The sequence below is a fragment of the Odocoileus virginianus genome, chromosome 11 (assembly GCF_023699985.2).
Source record: "Odocoileus virginianus isolate 20LAN1187 ecotype Illinois chromosome 11, Ovbor_1.2, whole genome shotgun sequence".
Classification (NCBI taxonomy): domain Eukaryota; kingdom Metazoa; phylum Chordata; class Mammalia; order Artiodactyla; family Cervidae; genus Odocoileus; species Odocoileus virginianus.
In genome coordinates, this window is record NC_069684.1 from 43820507 (window position 1) to 43845801 (window position 25295).

Genomic DNA, 25295 nt, shown 5'->3' on the forward strand with positions numbered 1-25295 from the left:
ACAAGTCTAGTTGTTCTAGTCTCTGAGATATGGATGTTAACAAATCTTTAAGTTCAGAAAAGGGGGAGCCTTTATCTTTATTTTTGTGTTGTTACTATAAAGGCATCCCAACTTTCTTTATTATACTCAAAAGTCTGCTCTCTTAAATCGTCTCACTCTTCAGGGGAGAGTTCTGAATCAGAATCTTGCTCGAGAACAATAGTCTCATCATCATTTTTTCTAGGACCTGGAATTATTGGGGAGTCATATATGTGCTCCGCTACCCTCTGGGGAGTATCTGAACATTTGGGTGTTATAAGTTTCAAAGCTGTTTCAAGTTTCTTGCTTTCGTGTTCTGGGTTCAAACAATCTCTTATTAAAGTCCATAGGGAATAAACATCAAGAGGAACTCTATCTGGCCCATGGAGAGTATAAGCAGTTTGAATTTGTTCTCCCACCTTTGCCCAAGTCTCCAAGTTAACAGTTCCTTCCTCTGGGAACCAAGGACAAGTTTCCTCTACAAAAGCAAAAAATCTTTCCAGTTTCCGTTTAGACACCAAAACTCCTCTAGCTTTTAACATAGTTTTTAACATAGAAACAAAGAACTGTCTGCTATTATTTTGCCCCATGGTTTTTACTCTCAACTATACCCTCTCCACCCACAGTTATCCACAATGCCTGAACTCCCGCGGGATAACTTTCAGTCTTCGGGTGGCCGTAAGCTGGAGTCTGTTCAGGTCCCTGTTCAGGCGCCACTTGCAGGAGCCTGCCGGCAAACGAACTGGTTGAGAACGCAATTACCAGAGTACCTAGGAAATAAGACTCAGAAAGACGGGGTTGAGAGGGACGGAGTCAGCTTGCGTCTGTTTCCGACAACTTTATTGAAGAATACCACACCTATATATATGCTAACAGGAGTTACTAATAGATCAAAGGTTTGCATATGTGCAGAGCTACAGGCACAGATGTTTTAAATTCCTCCACTTAAGATCAGTAAAGCATTACCCTAGCGCCCAACATGATTAAGATCAATAGAACATTAACTAGATAGAAAACAGGCTTCGTTAACTAGATAGAAAACAGGCTTCAAGCATGACGAGTTTATCAGCACCAGGAAAACAGGCGAAAGGTCACCGGGGTGTTTTTTCCCTGAAGGGGACAAATGCCAGTCTATACTTTAACAAGAAGGGGTGGCAGGACAAAGAGAGACCCTTTGTTCTCTCTTAGGGCCGTAAGGGGCCTGTACATTCAGGCCGGCTCCCTGCAGCAACCCACTGCAGTATTCTTTCCTGAAGAATTCCATGGACAGAGGAGCCTCATGGGCTACAGTCCTTGGGGTCACAACAAGTTGAACACAACTGCAGTGACTGAGCACACACACAAGAAAAAGCTAAAGCTAAGCCACTTCAGTCGTGTCCGACTCTGTGCAACCCCGTAGACAGCAGCCCACCAGGCTCCCTCGCCCCTGGGATTCTCCAGGCAAGAACACTGGAGTGGGTTGCCATGTCCTTCTCCAATGCATGAAAGTGAAAAGTGAAAGTGAAGTAGGTCAGTCGTGTCCGACTCTTAGTGACCCCATGGACTGCAGCCTACCAGGCTCCTCCATCCATGGGATTTTCCAGGCAAGAGTACTGGAGTGGGGTGCCATTGCCTTCTCCAACACACAAGCAAACCCTGCATCAAATTAGTCTTAAAAATTCTAGGACCTCCCTGGTGACCCAGTGGCTAAGACTCCGTGCTCCCAATGCAGGGGGCCCAGCTTAAATCCCTTCTCAGGAAACTAGATCCCACCTGCCACAACCAAGAGATCCCACATGCTGCAATGAAGACCTGGTGCCGCCAAATAAATACATAAATAACTATTAAAAGTCTTTTCTTACAGTACTTTCAGGGCCTTTATTCTGTTAGTCTGCAGTGTGGATTTTCTAGGGCAATGCTGTCTAAGATATGACCACAAATGCCAGCCATATGCATAATTTAAAACCTTATATTAATCAAAATAGAAAACCTACAAAGAAATTGGTGAAATTAATTTTAATAGTATATTTAACCTAATATATCCAAAATATTATTATTTCAATGTATAATCTATGTAAGAAAGCTACTCCTGAGACATTTTATTCTTTTTTTTTTTCACTAAGTTGTCAAAACCCAGTGGTTGCATCCCATCTCCATTCAGAACAGACACATTTTAAGCACTCAAGAGCCACATGTATCTGGGGACCAAGATGGCACAGTCAGAGGGTCAGAGTATGAGCATTTCTGTAATGACTATGACACAGAAGAGTTATTTCACTTATCACAGGACTAGTGTTCCATGGAAAATTCTTTGAGCTGCATTCCTCTACATTTAATTTGAAAAAAAAAATTTACAAAAAGGTTGATTCCACAAACACATTTTGTGTTTGTCAAAGATACCCATAGTGGTTCGAGTAAACTCCGCTTTCTCTAAGTTATTTGTCAAAAGATTTCTCAAACCATAGATAAGTCTTTGGTGTATCTCCAATTTCAATATTCTAAAGCTTCCAATCCTGTGTTCAAGAATCTTAAAGTCTGCAAACCCCAAATCAAACTCAAGCAAAGCGGAACAACAACAAAAAACCAAAAACCTGAGATGAAAAGGAGAGATGGGTACAGATAGAAATATTGATTTGGAAGTCAGACTTCTGGCTTATTTTTCCTAAATTCTTTACTTCGTGTGATCTTAGTCATCTTACTTTTCCCTCCAGAAGCTCAGTTACTTCATTTATGAAATGAAGAGTTTTGAAATAAACTATCTCTGAGGTCTACACCAGCTCTAACATCTACATTCTGATTTGTGGCTTTAGGAACAATAAATAGCCCCTAATTATAGATCTCCTGCTCATGAGAAAAACTAGAAACAAAAATAATGTTTTACTACAGTGATAAGAACATAATTAGTAGTTCAGAAAATGAAATTCACTATAGATTTTTAGTAGGCCAAAAAAGCACTAAAATAATTTGATTCTATTTATTAAGAGGTTTCTAATCTTCTTACTCACTTTCCCCTAACTATTTCAGTGTTTGATTACAAAAAGATCTATATTTATATATAAATCATCTATATTTATAACAAATTGAGTCAGAAGTCTAGAGGACTTGCTAAAAAGAGATACAGAGTCAGACATAGTATGAAAAAAAGAAGTTTGACTGAATATTTCCAATCACAAACTAAGCCTTAATTGGGGGGCAACTTTAAAATATGTAATGATTGCTTCTTTCCTAGAGTGCCAACAATTACAGTGATGCAAGAATATACATAGTTAGATTTTTTTTTGATGGAGACAATTGATTTTTGTTTATCTCTTTTACTACCAGATTGCCCTAGAACATTTGCGAAACAGTTGTCAAATCACATTTTAACTGATTCGTGTTTACACTGTTAAGTATCTCTACCACACTGTTCTCAGAAAATTATTAATTCAATTTAAGTGAAATAAGAATTGGAATTTCATTTACATTAGTTTTCTCTCTTTGTTTCCTCAGCTGTTGAGAAATACTCCAATGCAAAAGTGCACTTTGGCCACAGGCTGGTGAAATGTGATCCTGAGAAAGGAGTAATCACAGTGCTTGGGTAATCACCGGTCAGCCCTTTGACTTCAGAGGTGAAGGGCCGAGGTGGAGAACTGTGCCTGTAAACTTTGCTCTTGACTTCTTTCAAAGAGTTAAATGATTACTAACAGGGTAATTCAAGTAGTTTCTACAATCAAGTAATTTTATGTTCATCACTGGCACCAGTATTCTTCCCGATTCTCCTGCTCACTCATCTTCTTAACAGTATTCTAGACTGGTAACCATACTCTGCTTCTAACACTCTCCTAACTTGAAACAGATAACTGCACTGCTCTGCTTCTCTCCTCTTTCTGAATACTATTGTCTGCCTCCCCTTGGCTGAGCCCATTTCCTCTAAAGTTCCAAGCCTCATATCTCACTTGGGGGATATATCTTGGATTCACAGTTTGTTCAACAACTACTTGTAAATTCACATTTCTGTTTGCAATAATAATAATAATCCTTATTTCATTCTTAATATTAATTTCCCTTTAAACACCTTTGCAAGTACTTCTTGCCATAATCTCACATGTATCTAAAATTTCGAACATTTGTTTGTCCTACTCCTAACTTCTCTAGTTTGTTGTTGTTGCTGTCTAGATGCTCAGTCAAGTCCAACTCTTTGTGACCCTGTGAACCATAGACCACCAGGCTCCTCTGTCCATGGGATTCTCCAGGCAAGAAAACTGTAGTGAGCTGCCATTTCCTTCTCTAGGGGCTCTTCCCCACCCAGGGATCAAACCTGTGTCTCTTGCATTGGCAGGCAGATTCTTTACCACTGAGTCACCTGGGAAGCTGACTTACCTAGTACTTTTAACCAAATAATTAGAATCATTCTTGATGTACCCCTTTCCTTATTTTCTCCCATTTGACCTGAAAACATTTCCCAGTGTCTCATGCTTCCTGTCTGCCTCAGAGCCTATGTTGTCCTTCCTCCTGAGCACCACAATCCTTGGGATCTCACCCCAACACACGTAGGCTACTATAGTGACTTTGTCTCTATTTCCTCTCCCTTCTGCATTGTGGCTCCACTGGAGTGTTTCTACTCCTAAGTAAGCTGTCTTAAATTACTACTCTTTATACACCACCTGCCCAATGGAAATATATTGTTTTCTCCCAGTGGCCAGAAGAATGTATTTAAACCTTGCATCTTAACATTCAAAATTCTCTTCTCCTCCCTCCCCAATTGTATTCTTTTCTTAAATTCTTCTTCTGATCTCCTCTAAGACAAACGTGCTGCTCCTAGAAGATCTTGGTCACGTCCCTGTGGTTGTTCATACACTTTCTCCATTTGAAAGACTTTTCCTTCTTTTCAAGGTTCTCTTCCTTCATGCAGGGAACTCAGCTTTTAGGCTTCTGTGGCCTAGCATGTCTTTAGGAATCAGTATGACTCTGTGTTACCCTCATTCTCATAAGCAAACCCATGACTGGGACAAGTGTTGTCTTCATTTTATAGCTGTCGACTCAAAGCTCTAAATCAGATAAGCAAAAGGGAGGAGTGGCCCCATTATTAAGTCACTACTTTTTATACCCATCAGAGGTACTTCATCATTTTCACCACTAGACTTTTTTTTTATGGTTTATTTTATTTTTCAGACAGGACAAAGTTCCCAAAGATGTCACCTGTGACCTCATTGTAGGATGTGATGGAGCCTTTTCCACTGTTAGAACTCACCTCATGAAGAAACCCCGCTTTGATTACAGTCAACAATACATTCCTCATGGGTACATGGAGCTGAGTATTCCACCTAAGAATGGGGATGTAAGTCCTTCCCCTTTCTTTTCTCCTTCCCACAACTCTCCCCCTCCCCCTGCCCCATATTAGTATTGAAGTGTATTCTAGTGCAGTTGTTCTCAGCAGCATGTCTTGATCTGTTTTAAGGTCTGCCAAAGTACTATGTATTCAATAACACATAATAAATTGGATGTACAGGTGTCCTTTTAATAATATCACTCTCACTCCCTTACCTTTCAATATGTTTTCTTGAATACGGAAGAAAGGAAAGGAATTACAACTACCTTTTTCTATTATATCTTGGGAAAAAAATTAAAAAAAAAAACAGGTTGGGAATCAACTTTGTGTACTGACAGTCCAGAGTTATTATACTCATGATTAAATTTAAAAAGTTATTAAATAAAGTGAACAGTGAGTTGTTGCAAAGAGACTTGCATTGCATGTTTCTTATTTCCTGAAGTCCATGTTAAACCAAACATGGCTGGAGGCAAATACGTAGTATGTGTATGTGTGTTGAGGAAATTTAAAATACCAACAGAGAAATCAGGATCTTGGCTTATAAGTAATAGAAGGTACACAGTGTTAGTTAAATACTTGATTTGCATGTAAAACATACATTTTAAGGTACTGATTTAACCTGTCCTATTTGAAATTCAAACGTTTAGTCTGTTTGGGATAGCAGTATTATATACCACTTTTATGGGCTTCCCAGGTGACTCAGTGGTAAAGAATCTGCCAATGCAGGAGATACGGGTTTGATCCCTGGGTGGGGAAGATCCTCTGGAGGAGGAAATGACAACCCACTCCAGTATCCTTGCGAAGACAATTCTATGGACAAAGGAGCCTGGTGGGCTACAGTCTATGAGGTCACAAACAGTTTGACATGACTGAATGACTAACACTTCTAACACCCAGAGAATTAAGTGGGAGCTCATCTTTAAGCAATTTTTTCACAGCAAGCAAACTGTCTTTGCTTAAACTTTATGTTTGGAGGGACTTGCAGTGATCTAAATAGCTGTGGAAACAAGTATAACATAAACAGAGTCGTTGTGCCTTATTTGTTAATGCAGATGAGCTGCATTAATTCACTAATTATATATACATTTTTTCCCCTGCAGTATGCCATGGAACCTAATTATCTACATATTTGGCCTAGGGATACCTTTATGATGATTGCACTTCCTAACACGGTAGTGTAAAGTTTTTTATTAACTGTCATTTTGCCTATATGATTAATGTTTTTTGTTACTTACTTTTATTTGCTATATGCCTGTATGTAGTCAACTTCATCACTGTCTAGTCTGTTTAAAGATTATATCTGAAACTTTGGGGATATTGAAGAAAAACCTGAAGGAATACAAGCTATTTACTTTGGAAAGGATATTTAACATATATAAATGACTAATGGGGGGTTGTGTGTGGTGGTACCTGACCTCCACCTCCCCCAAGGCAGTGCAGGAGGAAACTGCCCCCAAATAAAGCCAAAGATATTTAGGTTATATATTAGGAAGTATTTCTCATCCTTTAAGGTCTGTAGGACATTTGAATATTCATTATTAAAAAGGAGCATGGCTGTTCTTTCATTAGACCTTAGAGACTTTTTTGCTATCAGTCTTGGGTGTTCATTGGAAGGACTGATGTTGAAGCTGAAACTCCAATACTTTGGCCACCTGATGTGAAGAGCTGACTCATTGGAAAAGACCCTGATGCTGGGAAAGATTGAAGGCGGGAGGAAAAGGGGACAACAGAGGATGAGATGGTTGGATGGCATCACCGACTCAATGGACATGGGTTTGGTTGGACTTCGGGAGTTGGTGATGGACAGGGAGGCCTGGCGTGCTGCGGTACGTGGGGTTGCAACAAGTTGGACATGACTGAGCGAATGAACTGAACTGAACTGAACAGAATATATACATATATAGAGATTCCCATGTGGCTCAGTGGTGAAGAATCCAACTGCAGTGCAAGAGATGCGAATTCAATCCCTGGGTCGGGAAGATCCCCTGGGGAAGGAAATGGCAATCCCCTCCAGTATTCTTGCCTGGGAAATCTCATGGACAGAGGAACCTGACGGGCTATTAGTCCATGGGGTCACTAAAGACTTGGACATGACTTAGTGACTAAACAATAACAATCTCTCTATATAATATAGACATATATACCTATTTATATTTCTCTGTTGGTCTTTTATTTACCCTTTTTTTTTTTCCTTTCTCTTGTCAAGAATCCTGGGATCCAAGGCCCTAATGTCATAGTGTCTTAAATGGAATAACAGTAAAGAAAAAAAAAAGGAGAATTCAAATCCAAAGCACCTATTAATAGTATAAGGAGTGCAGTGTTTGCTTGGTGAAAATATCTGGAGTTTACAGTATAGAAAGCTTCCTAATAACCAAGAAGCAGGGGTGCACCTGGGGACCCCGGGCCGAGCTTTTCCCGGGGAGTGAGGGAAGAAAGTGAGGGTGCCTCTCCTGTCTGCTTGGACCCTCCTCCCAGGGTCCCCTGAGCCACAGCAAGCACTCTGAGACCGAGGGATCTATCTTAGGGCCAGCATTGCCTGACCCCCAATCTCTCACGCACTGTTCCTCTTCTCATCACAGAACAAATCTTTCACGTGTACTTTGTTCATGCCTTTTGAAGAGTTTGAAAAACTGCTAACTGGTAGTGATGTGCTGGACTTCTTCCAGAAGTACTTTCCGGATTCCATCCCTCTAATTGGAAAGTAAGTTTCAAGATGTCTAATTGTGCCTTTTGCCCCCTTGGTTTGAAGTATTCAAAATTCAGATAAAGGCTAATGCACCTTATTTCAGCTTTTGTTAAAAATGACCTGTAATGCAGTGACCTGGGCGGAAAGCCTGCATGTGTGCTAATTCACTTCCGTCATGTCTGACTCTGCGACCCCATAGACTGTGGCCCGCCAGGCTCCTCTCTCCACGGGGTTTCTCCAGGCGAGAATACTGGAGTGGGTTGCCATGCCCTCCTCCAGGGAATCTTCCCGATCATGCAGTGACCTGGATGGGAAACCTAGATTACAGCAAAAGTCCAAGAGGGTCTTATGCTGCAAACAGGAATTCTGAAAAAACCCAGGCCCGGCCAGTTTCTCTGGGAAAGACAAACCACCAGTGTCCCTGGGCCTTTTATGTTCTCTGTGCAGGTGCTCGGGCCCCATAGGTCTTGGTGTGCAGCAGAGCTTGGCTGTGCTCCCTCCTGCTGGTGGGAACACAAATCTGTATGATGGACCCTCAAGTCTCAGGTCCACCAGTTGCTAGCTATATAAGCTTTCCTATGTCTCATACCCTTCACAGTAAAATGCTGATGATAGTTATACTTGCCCCAAAGGGTTGTTGTGTGGAGTAAAGGGAATAATGCCTATAAACCATTCAGCACAGGGCCAGGCATGTATAAATTTTCCCACACTGATAGCTAATTGTCCCAGCTGCCTGGTTTCTGAGTCTTAGCTCCTCTGGCCCATTTCAACATCACCACCACATGGACCTTGTCATTTGGTCTCACTCACTACTTCTCTCTCCTGTCCCTCTGTCCTAGAACCTAACTCACATTTCACCTCCATTGACATCTTCATGAAGGCAGCACAATGCTGCAGAAAGAGCAAGGTTTTAACACTACTCTTGTCCCTTACTTCCTTGGGGCTCAGATTTTTCATCACTAAAATAGACATCAGGATGCCTTACTTTTAGGGAAATTTTGAAAATTAAATGAGTTAATTATGTAAAAGGGATATCCCACTGCCGTCGTAGCAGATCTTTTTAAAAATTGTCAGTTCTCCAAAAAAATAAATAAATAAGTAAAAATTGTCAGTTCTCATCCTTTCCTGCATATCAGTTCAATTGCTATGTTGGTTTCTCCTTCTCTGGCATTGAAGGGAAATCTCTGCATGCCAAAATTTAGCCCTTAGATACTTTTGGAACTTGTTCTGTGGCTATTTCTTGCCTCTCTCATGAGATGTAAGATCATCTACTGTATGTACACAGGATTCCCAGATGGCTCAGTGGTAAAGAATCCACCTATCAATGCAGGAGATGCAAGAGACGTGGGTTCAATCACTGGGTCAGGAAGATCTCCTGGAGGAGGAAATGGCAACCCACTCCAGTATTCTTGCCTGGAAAATTCCACAGACAGAAGAGTCTGGCAGGCTACAGTCCATAGAGTCATGAAGAGTCAGACATGACTGAGCAAGTACACATGATAAATGTATATAGTACTTCTCTACCTATAGCACTCACAAAACCTCTGTAGATGCTTAAGCGATACTAGCTTGATTCCAATTGTTCATTTCCAGATACACATGGACTCACTTAACTTAATTTTGGTTTGTTGGGTGTTAATAAAATACACAACTGCATCTCAATCTTTTCCAAGGAAACCTGAAACATACCAACAGAGCTGAAAATTGTGTGATTTATGTGCTAGATAATGAAAATTTCCTGACATATAACACAGGCATATTTCAAATTATTCAAATTCAGCTACTCTTGTTCTTTTTGGATGTGATTAACATTGTTTCAAATTAAGAATGTAATTAGAACAATGGAATTTGGGGCTAGAAGAAACGTCAGCTCTCTCTCTCCTGTCTTCTTCCTGGCATTCTCCCGTATCTTTCAATGAAATATTATGGTGACAAAGCCAGTAAATCTGAAAGAATTTAACACCCAGCTTAACATTTTTACATTTTGATTGTTTTTTTCCGAAGGCAAGCCCTGGTACAAGATTTCTTTCTGTTGCCTGCCCAGGCTATGATATCTGTTAAGTGCTCTTCTTTTCACTTTAAATCACATTGTTTGTTGATGGGAGATGCTGCCCATGCCATAGTGCCCTTTTTTGGGCAAGGAATGAATGCGGTAAGTTCTTTTTCAGTAGGTAAGTCCCTCAAACTTTTCTGGGCCCATCTCAACTAAAATAGCTTAAAGAAAAAAGAAAAGGTTAAAACTATCCCCACAAAATCTCTGTGAAAGCAATCAATTCAACAACCCCACTAGCTATTTAACTAGATTGATCTCTGTGTGTAGTCAATTCTTGGATTCTTGATCCAGACATTTAATGCATAAAAAAACATAAAGCATAAGATAGTTTTCTGTTCAGTTAGAAAATGTATTGATAACTTGAAATTTAGGAACTTGACTGTCAGAAATTCAAGGCTTAATTTTTAAAAGTATTTATTTCTTTGGCTGTGCCAGATCTTAGTTGTGAAATGCAAATTCTTAGTCATGGCATGGCATGTGAGATCTAATTTCCTAACCAGGGATCAAACCCAAGCCTAGGAGCACATTGGGAGCATGGAGTCTTAGCCACTGGACCATCGGGGAAGTCTCCAAGACTTCATTTTTAAAGTATATTTTTTTCTTGAAATTATAATGTTAGTATCAAAAAAGAAAAATATCCCAGGGACATCCCTGATGGTCCAGTGGTTAAGACTCCACCTTCCAGTGCAGGGGGGCAAAGGCTTGATCCCTGGTCCAAGAACTAAAGTCCCACAAACCATGGGGTGCAACCAAAAATTTAAAAAGAAGAAAGAAAAATATTCCAAATTATCTTTTCTTTCTTCTTCTGTTTTTTCATTCCACAGGAAAGGAAAACACAATTAATAGAGTTAAATAAAATGATAAAACAGACTAGACATTGAATACTATTGCTTTCATGGAAATTTTACCATTCTGGCTAGAACAATATATCATAAAAGGAATACTGTTTAAATATTGAATGTTAATTTTAAGGAATTCTAAAATAATTGTCTAGACAAACAATTATTTTATGTGCATGTGTGTTTGATTACTAATATTATAGTTTTATAACCATAGTCTTATATTGCTTTGGTTTATGGAATACATTCCAAGAATAAATAACTTGTGAATATAATCAATTATATTTTCATCTAATTAGTGGTAAATATTTTGTTTTACAAAACATAATGGGAGGTGGGATCAAGTTAGCAGAGTTGGAGGGCCCTGAGCTTACTTCATCTCTTGTTCAGTGACTGTCATTGAGCCAAGGAGAAGCCCTGGCTGCGCCTGGATCTGGCTTTAATCCCTCTGAAACCAGTCCTGTCTCTCACCAAGGAGGTGGTTGCCAGCACACCCTAGGGGAAATTGTGGCCCATGCTCACTTCAAATATACTCTCCCACCAAAGCCACTAGGCACATGCAGACTGAATAGGACATCACAGAACATACCTTCAAGATCAGGACAGGTAACTTTCACATAATTTCATAGAGATGGTGAAAGCTGGAGAAGACTCTTGAGAGTCCCTGGGAGAAAAAGGAGACCCAACCAGTCAATTCTAAAGAAAATCAACCCTAAATATTCATTGGAAGGACTGATGCTGAAGCTGAAGTTCCAATACTTTGGCCACCTGATGTGAAGAACTGGCTCATTGGAAAAGACCCTGATCCTGGGACAGATTGAGGGTGGGAGAAGTGGGCAACAGAGAATGACATGGTTGGATGACATCATCAACTCAATGGACATGAGTTTGAGCAAACTCCGGGAGATAGTGAAGGACAAGGAAGGATAGTGCTACAGTCCATGGGGTCGCAAAGACCGAAACGCGACTGAACAAGAGAAAGTTAAACAAAATTGTAGGAAACCATCAACAAATGGAAAATGCAACCTACTGAATGGGAGACCTTAATCAAATCCAAAAAGAACAAAATTAGCTGCATTTGAATAACTTGGTCTTTGCAAATGTAATGTCTGATAAGGGGTTGATATCCAAAAATATATTAAATTCATATAACTCAATGTCAAGGAAACAAACAACTGGGTCTCAAAAATGGGCAGAAGAACTGAATAAGAATTTTCCCAGAGAAGGCATACAGATAGCCAACAGGCATATGAAAAAATCTTCAACATCACCATTCATTAGGGAAATGCATATCAAAACCACCATGAGGGGGGCGCGGAGTGGGGCCACAGTCGCCGCCGCTGCGTTCGCGCTCTCCAGCTGTTCCCCTCCATGTGCCCGGGCTCCGTCGCTCCCCTTCCTCAGGCCGCCGCTTACCCCGGGGTCTATGGAAGTAATGGAAGGACCCCTCAACCTGGCCCATCAACAGAGCAGACGAGCAGATCGCTTGTTAGCTGCAGGGAAATACGAAGAGGCTATTTCTTGTCACAAAAAGGCTGCAGCATATCTTTCTGAAGCCATGAAGCTAACACAGTCTGAGCAGGCTCACTTATCACTGGAACTGCAAAGGGACAGCCACATGAAACAGCTGCTCCTCATCCAGGAGAGATGGAAGAGGGCAAAGCGGGAGGAGAGGCTGAAAGCCCAGCAGAGCGCAGACAAGGACGCGGCTGCCCAGCTTCCGGCATCTCACAGACCCTCCGCTGAGGATGCGGACAGCCAGAGCCCCCTGCTCTCTCAGAAGTACAGCCCTTCCACAGAGAAACACTTGCCTGAAATTCAGGGGGTCTTTGACAGGGACCCAGACACACTACTGTTTTTACTTCAGCAGAAGCGGGAGCCAACAGAGCCGTGCATTGGAAGCAAAGCCCCGAAAGATGATAAAACAGTCATAGAGGAGCAGGCCACCAAAATTGCAGATTTGAAGAGGCATGTGGAATTCCTTGTGGCTGAGAATGAAAGATTACGGAGAGAGAATAAACAGCTAAAGGCTGAAAAGGCCAGACTTCTAAAAGGCCCAGTAGAAAAGGAGCTTGATGTAGATGCTGATTTTGTAGAAAAGTCAGAGTTATGGAGCTTGCCACCACATTCAGAAACTGCAACAGCCTCTTCAACCTGGCAGAAGTTTGCCTCAAACACTGGGAAAGCCAAGGATATTCCAATACCCAATCTTCCTCCCTTGGATTTCCCATCTCCAGAACTTCCCCTCATGGAGTTCTCTGAGGATATTCTGAAAGGATTTATGAATAATTAAAATGGAAGGCCATAGAAGAGGTAAAGAGAGGAAATAATATGGTAATCCAGCAAAAATAAAAAAGGGAAAATCACGTGCAAGGGTAGTCCCGGAGATGCTGCACCTGGCATACTGCAGAGAGGAGGCATTGACAGGACTTGGCAACAGTCACTGTGAAACATGTCGCGTGTCTGATTTACCGACTCAAGTTAATGATTCCAGACTTGGCAGATACTAAACTGTTGGAGGTTCACTTTCTCCTGATACAAACCAAATGGCTACCTGGAATAATTTTTTTCAAGCAACAATTATTTTTCTTATCTTCAGGGTTAAAATGTATAAAAGTATGTTATGTGTAATTAATCTATAATGCCATAAATGATAATGCAAAACTTAAATAATATGGTTGCCTGAGGGGCTGCCTTGTATTTGAAACATGCTTTCTATCATGCATTGACTGTATGCATCTTGTTATGCACATTTCCTTTGTCTAATAAGGTGTGTAAGGCACGCCTTTCTAGAAGAAACTGTGCCACACTTTGCATTACTCGTAACATAATGATAACCTCAAGACTATCAGGAGAAATATTTAAATTTCCATTTATGAAGAAAGGAACCAAATTATTAGTTATGCTTTTTTTAAATTACCAGTTTACATAATTAATCAGGGTGCATTTTAAGTTCTAACTTTTTTTGTTTATTGTGTAATGCATCATTTGAAAATATCAAGGAAATATCCTTTTGTTTTTAATGATGCACGAGTGGAAGTAATGCTAGTCGGCAGTATTTGATTGTAATAAATCAATAAAGTAATTGTATTTAAAAAAAAAAACCACCATGAGATATCACCTCATATTTGCTACAATGGCTATCATTAAAAAGACAAAAATAAACATGTGTATCAAGGATATAGAGAAAAGGGAATTCTAGTAACCTGTTTGTGGGAATGTAAATTGGTGCAACAACTATGGCAAACAGTATGGAGTTTCCTCAAAATATTAAAACCTGGACTACCACATGATCCAGTAATTCCACTCATGGTATATATCCAAAGAAAATGAAAATGCTACTTCGAAAAGATATATGCACCCCATGTTCATAGCAACATTATTTACAGTAGCCAAAATGTGGAAAAAATCTAAGTGTCCATTAACAAATGAGTGGATAAAAAAGTAGTGTTATGTATATATGATGGAGTATTACTCAACCATAAGAAAGAACGAAATTTTGCCATTTGCAACAACATGGATGAACCTGTATAGTATTATGGTTAGTGAAATAAGTCAGACAAAGAAACACAAATTCTGTTTGTTTTCATTTATATGTGGAACCTAAAAATAAAGAAAATTAATGAATATAACAAAACAGAAACAGACTCACAGATACAGAGAACAAACTAGTGGTTACCAATGGGTAGAAGGGGAGGGGAAGGGGAGAGGCAAGAAAGAAAAAGGGGATTATAAGGTGCAAACTGTAATATACAGTACATAGTATATAGCCTATATTTTATAACTTTGTGTGGAGTATAATCTATAAAAATATCAAATCACTAAGTTGTATATCTGAAACAAATAAAATATTGTAAGTCAGCTATACTCCAATTTTTTTAAATTAAAAAGCACATCAATTTTAGCAGTGGATACATGTGTGGACTCTGGCATTAGAACTCCTTTGTTCAAAGCCTGGCTTGATGATTCATTAGACTATGCTCTCACGCGACTTTTACTCCTTATCTGTAAAATTCAGAATTTTTATTTTTAATACATTTTGCTTTATTCTTTTTTTTTTTAAACAAGTTTTTTTTTGGGAGCAATAATTGCTTTACAATGTTGTGGTGGTCAACGCAAATCAGTCATAATTACATATATATCCCTTTCTTCTTGAGCCTCCCTCCCCACAAAATTCAGATTTTAATAGGACCTATCTCATAGGAATTCTCCAGGAATAAATGAATTAATTAAAGAATTTAAGAGTATTATCTCATCACTATATGATATCTCTTATCTCTATATTCCTGTAGCATTAACAGCCTATATAATTGACGAATTTATTTGCCTCAGGTATAATATCAATATGTGTAATTGATATAGAAATATTTTATTTCTTAACCTTTACATATTTATATATGATCTTAAAATCATGGTGTGATTTCCCAGAATGCAGGAAACATAGCTTTCTATTTTCTTCTCCCTACTGCACTTAGCAGAGTACCTTACTAATTATGTGGATTTGTTGATTAGAAATTTACTTTAATTTTGACTTCTGGGAAATGAATTCATATGAGAGTTCTATGCTGTCATTAAATTGTTCTAAATGTGAATCTTAAATCCCTAAATAGTTTAAATATTATTCTAATGCTCATGGTAGAACAATATAATTATTTTTGCTTCTTTAAGAAACAACAGAATTGTCAAAATTACAAGTTAATCTAAAATTTTGATATTCTAAATTTATATCTATATCTACATATACTACCACACAATTGCACACTCATCTCATGTGCTAGCAAAGTAATGCTCAAAATCCTCCAAGCCAGGCTTCAACAGTATGTGAACCATGAACTCCCAGCTGGATTTAGAAAAGGCAGAGGAACCAGAGAGCAAATTGCCAATATCCATTGGATCATCAAAAAAGCAAGAGAGTTCCAGAAAAACATCTACTTCTGCTTTATTGACTATGCCAAAGCCTTTGACTGTGTGGATCACAATAAACTGTGGAAAATTCTTCAAGAGATGGGAATACCAGACAACCTGACCTGCCTCCTGAGAAATCTGTATGCAGGTCAAGAAGCAAGAGTTAGAGCTGGACATGGAACAACATGGTTCCAAATTGGGAAAGGAATAGTCAAGGCTGTATGTTGTCACCATGCTTATTTAACTTATGTGCAGAGTACATCATGAGAAATGCTGGGTCGAATGAAGCACAAGCTGGAATCAAGATTGTCGGGAGAAATATCAATAACCCCGTATATGCAGATGACACCACACTTAAGGCAGAAAGCGAAGAAGAACTAAAGAGCCTCTAAATGAAAGTAAAAATAGGAGGATGTAAAAGTTGGCTTAAAACTCAACATTCAGAAAACTAAGATCATGGCATCCGGTCCCATCACTTCATGGGAAATAGATGGGGAGACAGTGAGAGACTTTATTTTTCTGGACTCCAAAATCACTGCAGATGGTGACTGCAGCCATTATTTTAAGACACTTGCTACTTGGAAGAAAAGCTATGACCAACCTAGACAGTTTTTTAAAAAGTAGAGACATTACTTTGCCAACAAAGGTCTGTCTAGTCAAAGCTATGGTTTTTCCAGTAGTCATGTATGGATGTGAGTAGGACTATAAAGAAAGCTGAGAGCCAAAGAATTGATGCTTTTGAGCTGTGGTATTGGAGAAGACTCCTGAGAGTCTCTTGGACAGCAAGGACATCCAGCCTGTCCATCCTAAAGGAAATCAGTCCTGAATATTCATTGGAAGGACTGATGCTGAAGCTGAAGTTCCAATACTTTGGCCACTTAAGGTGAAAAACTAACTCATTGGAAAAGACCCTGATGCTGGGAAAGATTGAAGGCAGGAGGAGAAGAGGACGACAGAGGATGAGATGGTTGGATGACATCACCAGCTCAATGGATGTGAGTTTGAGGAAACTCTGAGTGTTGGTGATGAACAGGGAGGCCTGGCATGCTGCAGTCCATGGGGCCACAAAGAGTCGGACATGACTAAGAGACTGAACTGAACTGAACTGATATATATAAATGAATAAATTGGGCAAAGACAGAACTATCAAACATGCAGTTAATGGCATTTTTAATCAGAATTCAATACCAAGTGTAACTATTTCAGCTGTTACGTACTGGTTTAGGGTACAAATATCCTGTGAGTTATACCACCAATGAAAAGTCTATTCAAAATTGCTAATGTTGTACCCGGATCACGGAATCCCACCAAACACCACAGGAGCCGCGGATCGATGCAAATGCAGTGAGGAACTTTATTACAAGCTCTAGCAGGGACTCTCTTCACACAATGGCGAAGGAGCCCTGAGTGAAAGCAGCGAATCTTTTTTATACTGTATAGCAGGGGAAGCAGGAAGGGAAGCTTAAGGGGATTGGCTAATTCATACTGTGCAGCAGGGGAAGCGGGAAGTCTTGGTGGGGTGAGGGTGGGGTGAGGGACTTTCCCGCCCTTCTTAGATTGCCTAGGGGTGGAGGGCAACTTGTCTCCTTCTGATTGGTTGGTTTGAAAGTTTTTTTCTTCTTCTCGGGAGGGGTTTTTACTCAGAATGGCAGTGCTATCTAAAATGGAGTCGTTTTGAATTTTTCTTTCACACTAAAAGAAGCATTTATTATTTCCAGTTTATTTTTTCCCATTTTTTCTTTCTTTAGGGCTTTGAAGACTGCTTGGTATTTGATGAATTAATGGATCAATTCAATAATGACCTTAGTAAGTAAAATTTCTCAATGGGACATGGATTAGTCTTGCTGATTAATTGTACACCTATTTCTTTTTTCTTTCTTTCTTTTTTTTTTTTTTACTTTTTAAAAATTTTTATGTACACCTATTTCTGATCCTGGAAGGTTTCAAATCATGAATTAGATTTCCTAATCAGGATTATATTTTTTTTCTTTTAATGCTCTATGCCACTGTTGCTCATTGCAGACAAGAAACACCCAGAGAGGAAAAGATAGTTTCTTTTAAGTTTTTACATGGAGGTCTGTACCAAGAAAAAAAATTTCTGAGTACCAAAGTTTGGTGAAGGTATACTCCTTTCTGCGCTTCCCTGATGGCTCAGATGGCAAAAAATCCACCTGCAATGCAGCAGACCCTGGTTTGATCCCTGGGTCAGGAAGATCCTGGAGAAGGGAATGGCTACCCACTCCAGTATTCTTGCCTGGAGAACTCTATGAACAGAGGAGGGTGGCGAGGCTACAGTCCGTGGGGTCAGACACAACTGAAACTACCTAGCACACACACATACCCCTTTATCTCCCTCTCAGTCTAGTTAACGCCCATGCCTATATCCCCTACAGCTTGCCCTCAGAACACCTTTGGAAGCTCCAACATTTTCTTGTTTTTTGCTTTGTTAAAGTTTGCATACAATACTTCCATTTGCCTTCTGATTAAAATGAATTCCACAAGTAATTTCACAAGTATTGAAGTTTTAAATTTTTATATATAACTCTGAAAATAAGTTAAATGTAAATAATTTTCATCTGTAAAAGAAATTGAAAACAATAGAACTAGATAACTTTTACTGCTTCTCAGCTTCACATGCTCTCAAAGGTTACCTCTGAAATTAAACCTGTGGCAGATAAGAGACTACTTAGAGAACCAGTTTTGAATCTATACCCATATTCCAGCCTTTTTTCTTTTAATTTCTTTTTTTATTAAAGGATCATTGCTTTACAGAATTCTGTTGTTTTCTGTCAAACCTCAACATGAATCAGCCATAGGTATACATATATCCCCTCCCTTTTGAACCCCCTTCCCATCTCCCACCCCATCCCACCCTTCTAGATTAATACAGAGCCCCTGTTTGAGTTTCCTGAACCATACAGCAAATTCCCACTGTCTATTTTATATATGGTAATGTAAGTTTCCATGTTACTCTTTCCATACATTTCACCCTCTCCTTCCCTCTCCCCATGTCCATAGGTCTATTCTCCATGTCTGTTTCTCCACTGGTGTCCTGTTAATAAATTCTTCATTTTTCCAGATTCTGTATATATGTTAGAATACGATATTTATTTCTCTTTCTGACTCACTTCACTCTATATAATAGGTTCCAGATTCATCCACCTCATCAGAACTGACTCAAATATGTTCCTTTTTATGGCTGAGTAATACCCCATTGTGTATATGTATCACAACTTCTTTATCCATTCATCTGTCAATGTCATCTAGGTTGCTTCCATGTTCTGGCTATTGTAAATGGTGCTGCATTGAACAATGGGATACATGTGTCTTTTCCAATTTTGGTTTCCTTAGGGTATTTGCCTAGGGGTGAGATTGCTGGATCATATGGTGGTTTTCTCCTAGTTTTTAAAGGTATCTCCATACTGTCTTCCATAGTGCCAGTATCAATTTACATTCCCACCAATAGTGCAAAAGCATTCTCTTTTCTCCACACCCTCTCCAGCATTTAATGTTTCTAGACTTTTTGATGATGGCCATTCTGACCAGAGTGACGTGGTACCTCATTGTAGCTTTGCTTTGCACTTATCTAATAGTAAGTGATGTTGAGCATCTTTTCATGTGTTTGTTGGTCATGTATATGTCTTCTTTGAAAAATGTCTGTTTAGGTCTTTCTCCCACTTTTTGATTGGGTTGTTTGTTTTTCTGGCATTGAGTTGTATGAGTTGCTTGTATATTTTGGAAATTAATCCTTTGTCAGTTGTTTCATTTGCTATTTATTATTTTCTCTCATTTAGAGGGTTATCTTTACACCTTGCTTATGGTTTCCTTTGCTTTGCAAAAGCCTTGAAGTTTAATCAGGTCCCACTTGTTTAGTTTTTTTTTATTTCCACTACTCTAGGAGGTGGGTCATAGAGGATCTTGCTTTGATTTATATCATTGAGTATTCTGCCTATGTTTTCCTCTAAGAGTTCTATAGTTTCTGGTCTTACATTTAGGTCTTTAATCCATTTTGAGTTTACCTTTGTGTTTGGTGTTAGGAAGTTTCCTAATTTCATTCTTTTACATGTATCTGTCCAGTTTTCCCAGAACCATGTATTGAAGAGGCTGTCTTTGCCCCATTGTATATTCTTGCCTCCTTTGTCAAAAATAAGGTACCCAAAGGCGCATGGGTTTATTTTTTGCTTTTCTATCTTGTTCCATTGATCTATATTTCTGTTTTTGTGCCAGTACCATACTGTCTTGATGACTGTAGCTTTGCAGTATAATCTGAAGTCAGGAAGGTTGATTCCTCCAGCTCCATTCTTTTTTCTCAAGACTGCTTTGGCTATTCAGGGTCTTTTGTGTTTCCATACGAATTGTGAAATTTTTTGTTCTAGTTTGGTGAAAAATGTCATTGGTAATTTGGTAGGGATCAGATTGAATCTGTAGGTTGAATTTGGTCGTATCATCATTTTCACAATATTGATTCTTCCTACTCAGGAACATGGAATATCTCTGCATCTGTGTATGTCCTCTTTTATTTCTTTCATTAGTGTCTTATAGTTTTCTGTGTACAGTTCTTTTGTCTCCTTAGGTAAGTTTATTCCTAGATATTTAACTCTTTAAGTTGCAGTGGTGAATGGGGTTGATTCCTTAATTTCTCTTTCTGATTTTTCACTGTTAGTATATAGAAATATAAATGATTTCCGTGTATTGATTTTGTATCCTGCAACTTTGCTAAATTCACTGATTAGCTCTAGTAATTTTCTGATATATAGTTGTTCCTAATCATCTCTTATAATCCTTTGTATTTCTACATTGTCTGTTGTAACCTCTCCTTTTTCATTTCCAATTTTGTTGATTTGATTCTTCTCTCTTTTTTTTCTTGATGAGTATGGCTAAAGGCTTGTCAATTTTGTTTATCTTCTCAAAGAACCAACTTTCAGTTTTATCAATTTTTACTATTGCTTCTTTCATTTCTTTTTCATTTATTTCTGTGTGGATATTTATGATTTCTTTCCTTCTACTAATTTTGTTTTTTTTTTTTAAAAAAATTCTTCTTTTTCCAGTTGTTTTAGGTGTAAAGTTAGGTTGTCTATTCAATGCTTTTCTTGTTTCTTGAGGTAGGGTTGTATTGCTATAAACTTCCATCTTAGAACAATCCCATAGGTTTTGAGTTGTCATCTTTTCATTGTCATTTGTTTCTAGAAATTTTTTGATTTCCCTTTTGGTTTCTTCAGTAACCTGTTGGTTATTTAGAAATGTGTTGTTTAATCTCTATGTGTTTGTGTTTCTTACAGTTTTTTTCTTGTAGTTAATATCTAGTCTCATAGAATTGTGATCAGAGAAGATGCTTGATACGATTTCAATTTTCTTAAATTTACTGATGTTTGGTTTGTGACCCAAGATGTGGTCTGTACTGGCGAATGCTCCATGTGCACTTAAGAAGAAGGTATAGCCTTCTGCATTTGGATGGAATGTCCTAAAGATATCAATGAGATCCATCTCATCTAATGTATCATTTAAGACTTGTGTTTCCTTATTAATTTTCTGTTTTGTTGGTTTGTCCATTGGTGTGAGTGGGGTGTTAAAGTCTCCGGCTAGTATTGTGTTACTATCAGTTTCTCCTTTTATGTCTGTTAGTGTTTGTCTTATGTATTGAGGTGCTCCTATGTTGGGTGCATAGATATTTACAATCATTGCATCTTTCTCTTGGATTGATCCCCTGATCATTATGTAGTGTCCTTCCTTATCTCTTGTAATCTTCCTTATTTTAAGATCTATTTTGTCTGATATAAGGACTGCTACTCCAGGTTTCTTTTGCTTTCCTTTTGCATGGAATGTATTTTTCCATCCTTTCACTTTCAGTCTATATGTGTTTTTAGGTCTGAAGTGAGTTTCTTGTAGACAGCATATATATGGGTCTTGTTTTTGTATCCATTCAGCCATTCAGTCTTTTGGTTGAAGTATTTAATCCATTTACATTTAAACTAATTATTGATATATATGTTCCTATTGCCATTTTCTTGTTTTGGGTTTATTTTGTAGATCTTTTTTCTTCTCTTGTATTTCTTGACTATATAAGTCCCTTTAACATTTGTTGTAAATCTGGTTTGGTGGTACTGAATTCTCTTAACTTTTGCTTGTCTGAAAAGCTTTTTATTTCTCCATCAATTCTGAATAAGATCCTTTCTGGGTACTGTAATCTTGGTTGTAGATTTTTCCCTTTCAATACTTTAAATATGTTCTACCTGGCATGCAGAGTTTCTGCTGGAAGATCAGCTGTTAAGTGTATGGGGTTTCCCTAGTATGTTACTTGTTGCTTCTCCTATGTTGCTTTTAATATACGTTCTTTGTGTTTAGTCTTGTTAGTTTGATTAGTATGTGCCTGGGGTGTTTCTCCTCAGGTTTATCCTGTATGGGACTCTTTGTGCCTCTTGGACTTGATTGACTATTTCCTTTGTCATACTGGGGAAATTTTCAACTAAAATCTCTTAAAAATTTTTCTCATACTCTTTTTTCTCTCTTCTTCTTCTGGGACCCCTGTAATTCAAATGTTGGTGCATTTGATATTGTCCCAGAGGTCTCTGAGACTATCTTCAGTTCTTTTCATTCTTTTTACTTTATTCTTCTCTTCAGAAGTTATTTCCACTATTTTATCCTCCAACTCACTGATTCATTCTTCTGCTTCAGATATTCTGCTTTTGATTCCTTCTAGAGTATTTTTAATTTCTGTAATTGTGTTGTTTGTCTCTGTATGTTTATTATTTAATTCTTCAAGGTCTTTGTTAATTGATTTTTGCATCTTCTCCATTTTGTTTTCAAGGTTTTTGATCATCTTTACTGTCATTATTTGGAATTTTTTTCCAGGTAGTTTGCCTATTTCCTCTTCATTTATTTGGACTTCTGTGTTTCTAGTTTGTTCCTTCATTTGTGTAGTATTTCTCTGCCATTTCAATATTATTTTTTTTTTAATGTATTGTGTTTGAGGTCTCCTTTCCCCAGGTTTCAAGATGAATTCTTTCTTCCTTTTGGTTTCTGCCTTCCTAAGGTTGGTCCAGTGGTTTGTGCAAGCTTTGTATAGGGTGAGATTTGTGCTGAGTTTTTCTGTTTGTTTGTTTGTTTGCTTTTCCTCTGATGGGCAAGGCTGAGTGAGCTGGTAATCCTGTCTGCTGATGATTGGGTGTGTACTTTTGTTTTGTTTGTTGTTTAGATGAGGCATCCTGCACAGGGTGCTCCTGGTGGTTGGGTGATGCTGGGTAGTGTATTCAAGCAGTTTCCTTTGTGTGAGTTCTCACTATTTGATACTTCCTAGGGTTAGTTCCGGAGAAGGCAATGACACTCCACTCCAGTACTCTTGCCTGGAATACCCCATGGACAGAGGAGCCTGGTAGGCTGCAGTCCATGAGGTCGCTAAGAATTGGACATGACTGAGTAACTTCACTTTCACTTTTCACTTTCATGCATTGGAGAAGGAAATGGCAACCCACTCCAGTGTTCTTGCCTGGAGAATCCCAGGGGTGGGGAGCCTGGTGGGCTGCCATCTATGGGGTTGCACAGAGTCGGACACAACTGAAGCAACTTAGCAGCAGCAGCAGCAAGGTTAGTTCTCTGGTAGTCTAGGGTCTTGAAGTCAGTGCTTCCACTCCAAAGGCTCAACGCTTGATCTCTGGTCAGGATTAAAGATTCCACAAGTGGTTTGTTATGGCATTAAGTGAGATTAAAGCAAATATCCAAAAACGAGAAACCAAAGATGAACTCCAGACAAATGGCAGTTACAAAATCAGGCAAATAATAATTAACATAATAGAATATACACATATACATATACACCCATAAGCAAAGTCAAAACAGTCCAACAAAAATAGAGTAGATTGACCCGGTGAACAAAGGAAATAAAAAATTATATCTACAAGAAGAAAACTAACTAAAGCACAAACTGGAAAACAAAACTAAAGCAAGGTGCCAATTGGGAAATAAAACAATAAAAATAAAACTAGCAAATATGTTGAGAGGAAAGGAAAGAAAGAAAGAATAGATATGCAAAGTTAAATAGAGGTAGATAAAGAAGATTTATATACATTCAAGATTAATTGAGAGGGGAAAAGAACAGTAGGAAAAGCAAAGGAATAAATGTAGAAAAAATAATAATAGGTTTAAAAAATTAAAAAGAGGAGAAAAGAAAAAAAAGGGGGGGGGGAACTCCACAGAACTGCAAAAGCCCAATGTAGAGGTAGAGGTTTATAACAACAATAAAAAACGTGACTAAGAAAAAGAAAAAAAAAAAGCTTAAATGCTTAATTAGATTTCATAGTGCCAATTAAATTGACAACTACAACAGAAGGGGGAGGGGGACAAAAAAGATCTAAAAGAATCTATGGAACAAGTCAAAACATAAGAACAATAAATCATAAGAATAATAAATGTTGTTCTTGAGTTACTGCTGTCAGAGTCCTTTCCCTCACTGGGAGTCACAGTCCACCTCACCTCCCTAGGATGGCCTCCAACACTGCGCTCATCTCTGGACCTGCTGTGGGGGCAGCTCAGACTCTAATCTGGTCCTGCTCCTGTGTGTTCTTGCCTCCAATGTCCACAGCTATCAGAACTAGTGCGTTTTCTTTTGTGGGAGCTCTTGCTAACCATTTATGTATTCCATAGACACAGAGTCTGTCGAGTTGATCGTGTGGATTGAGTCTGCAGCTTGTACAGCTGGTGGGAAGGTTTTGGGTCTTCCTTAGCCACACTGCCCTTGGTTTCAATTGTGGTTTTATTTCCACCTCTGCATGTGGGTCGTCACTGGGGTTTGCTCCTGAGGCTGCCCTGAGGACTTGGGTTTGCCCTGGGAGGGCCAGGTGTGGAGCTGGTGCAGCTGCTTGGGTCTCAGGGGTTCTGGCAGCACCAGGTGCTCAGGGGAGTTGGCGGCTAGGGCAGCAGGAAATACGGTGCTCTAGAAGGGTATGGCAACCAGTATTGGCCAATATGCTCCAGTATTCTTGCCTGGAGAACCCCACTCCCTGACAGAGAAGCCTGGCAGGCCACAGTATGCAGGGTCACAAAGAGTCAGACACAACAAAAGCAACCCTGCGCCCATAGACACAAGACTTTTTGCCTGTGGCAGCTCTGCCCCAGTGAGAGCTGAGCGTGAAGGTGGCCCAGCTGCTTGGCTTGTGAGGACCCTAGTGGCGCCAAGTGTGCAGGAACATGGACTGCCCCCACTGCAGGAGTTATGGCCCTATCAGAGTCTTGTTTCGAGCCTCTAGTAGCCAACGATCAGTAGGCCTCTTTGGCCAGTCTTACTCTGTAGCTCTGTCCATTCAGGCACTTAGAGGGCTCCCTTGCCTGGGGTCCTTCTCTGTTGTTCCATGCATCAGGCACATAGAGGGGACCCCTGGCTGGGATCCTACTCTCTAGATCAGTGGCGCATCAGTCACTTAAAGGGTACCCTGGGTGGGGTCCTACTCTGTAGTTCAGTGCGGTCAGGCGTTTGATAGGCCAGCCTGTCTATTGTTCAGCTGTGGATGCTGGTGT

General features: G+C 39.2%; 2 protein-coding genes across 3 annotated transcripts in view; both read left to right on the top strand.

Annotated features, from left to right (window-relative positions):
- Nucleotides 1-25295, top strand: part of KMO (kynurenine 3-monooxygenase) — a 67605-nt gene that overhangs the window by 34412 nt on the left and 7898 nt on the right. Inside the window, 6 exon segments of the mRNA XM_070474357.1 lie at nt 3487-3574; nt 5149-5314; nt 6406-6477; nt 7885-8006; nt 9996-10143; nt 17537-17594. Coding sequence (XP_070330458.1) covers nt 3487-3574; nt 5149-5314; nt 6406-6477; nt 7885-8006; nt 9996-10143; nt 17537-17594 — 654 coding nt within the window.
- LOC110138440 (nuclear receptor-binding factor 2) lies at nt 12198-13987 on the top strand. 2 transcript variants are annotated; one of them, XM_070474359.1, is made up of 2 exons: nt 12198-12339; nt 12425-13987. In XM_070474359.1, exons 1-2 carry the CDS (start codon nt 12255-12257, stop codon nt 13174-13176), a joined length of 837 nt encoding a protein of 278 aa, XP_070330460.1. In that variant the 5' UTR covers nt 12198-12254; the 3' UTR covers nt 13177-13987. The 2 variants fall into 2 exon arrangements, with proteins under 2 accessions (XP_070330460.1, XP_070330459.1); XM_070474358.1 differs by having other exon boundaries at nt 12209-13987.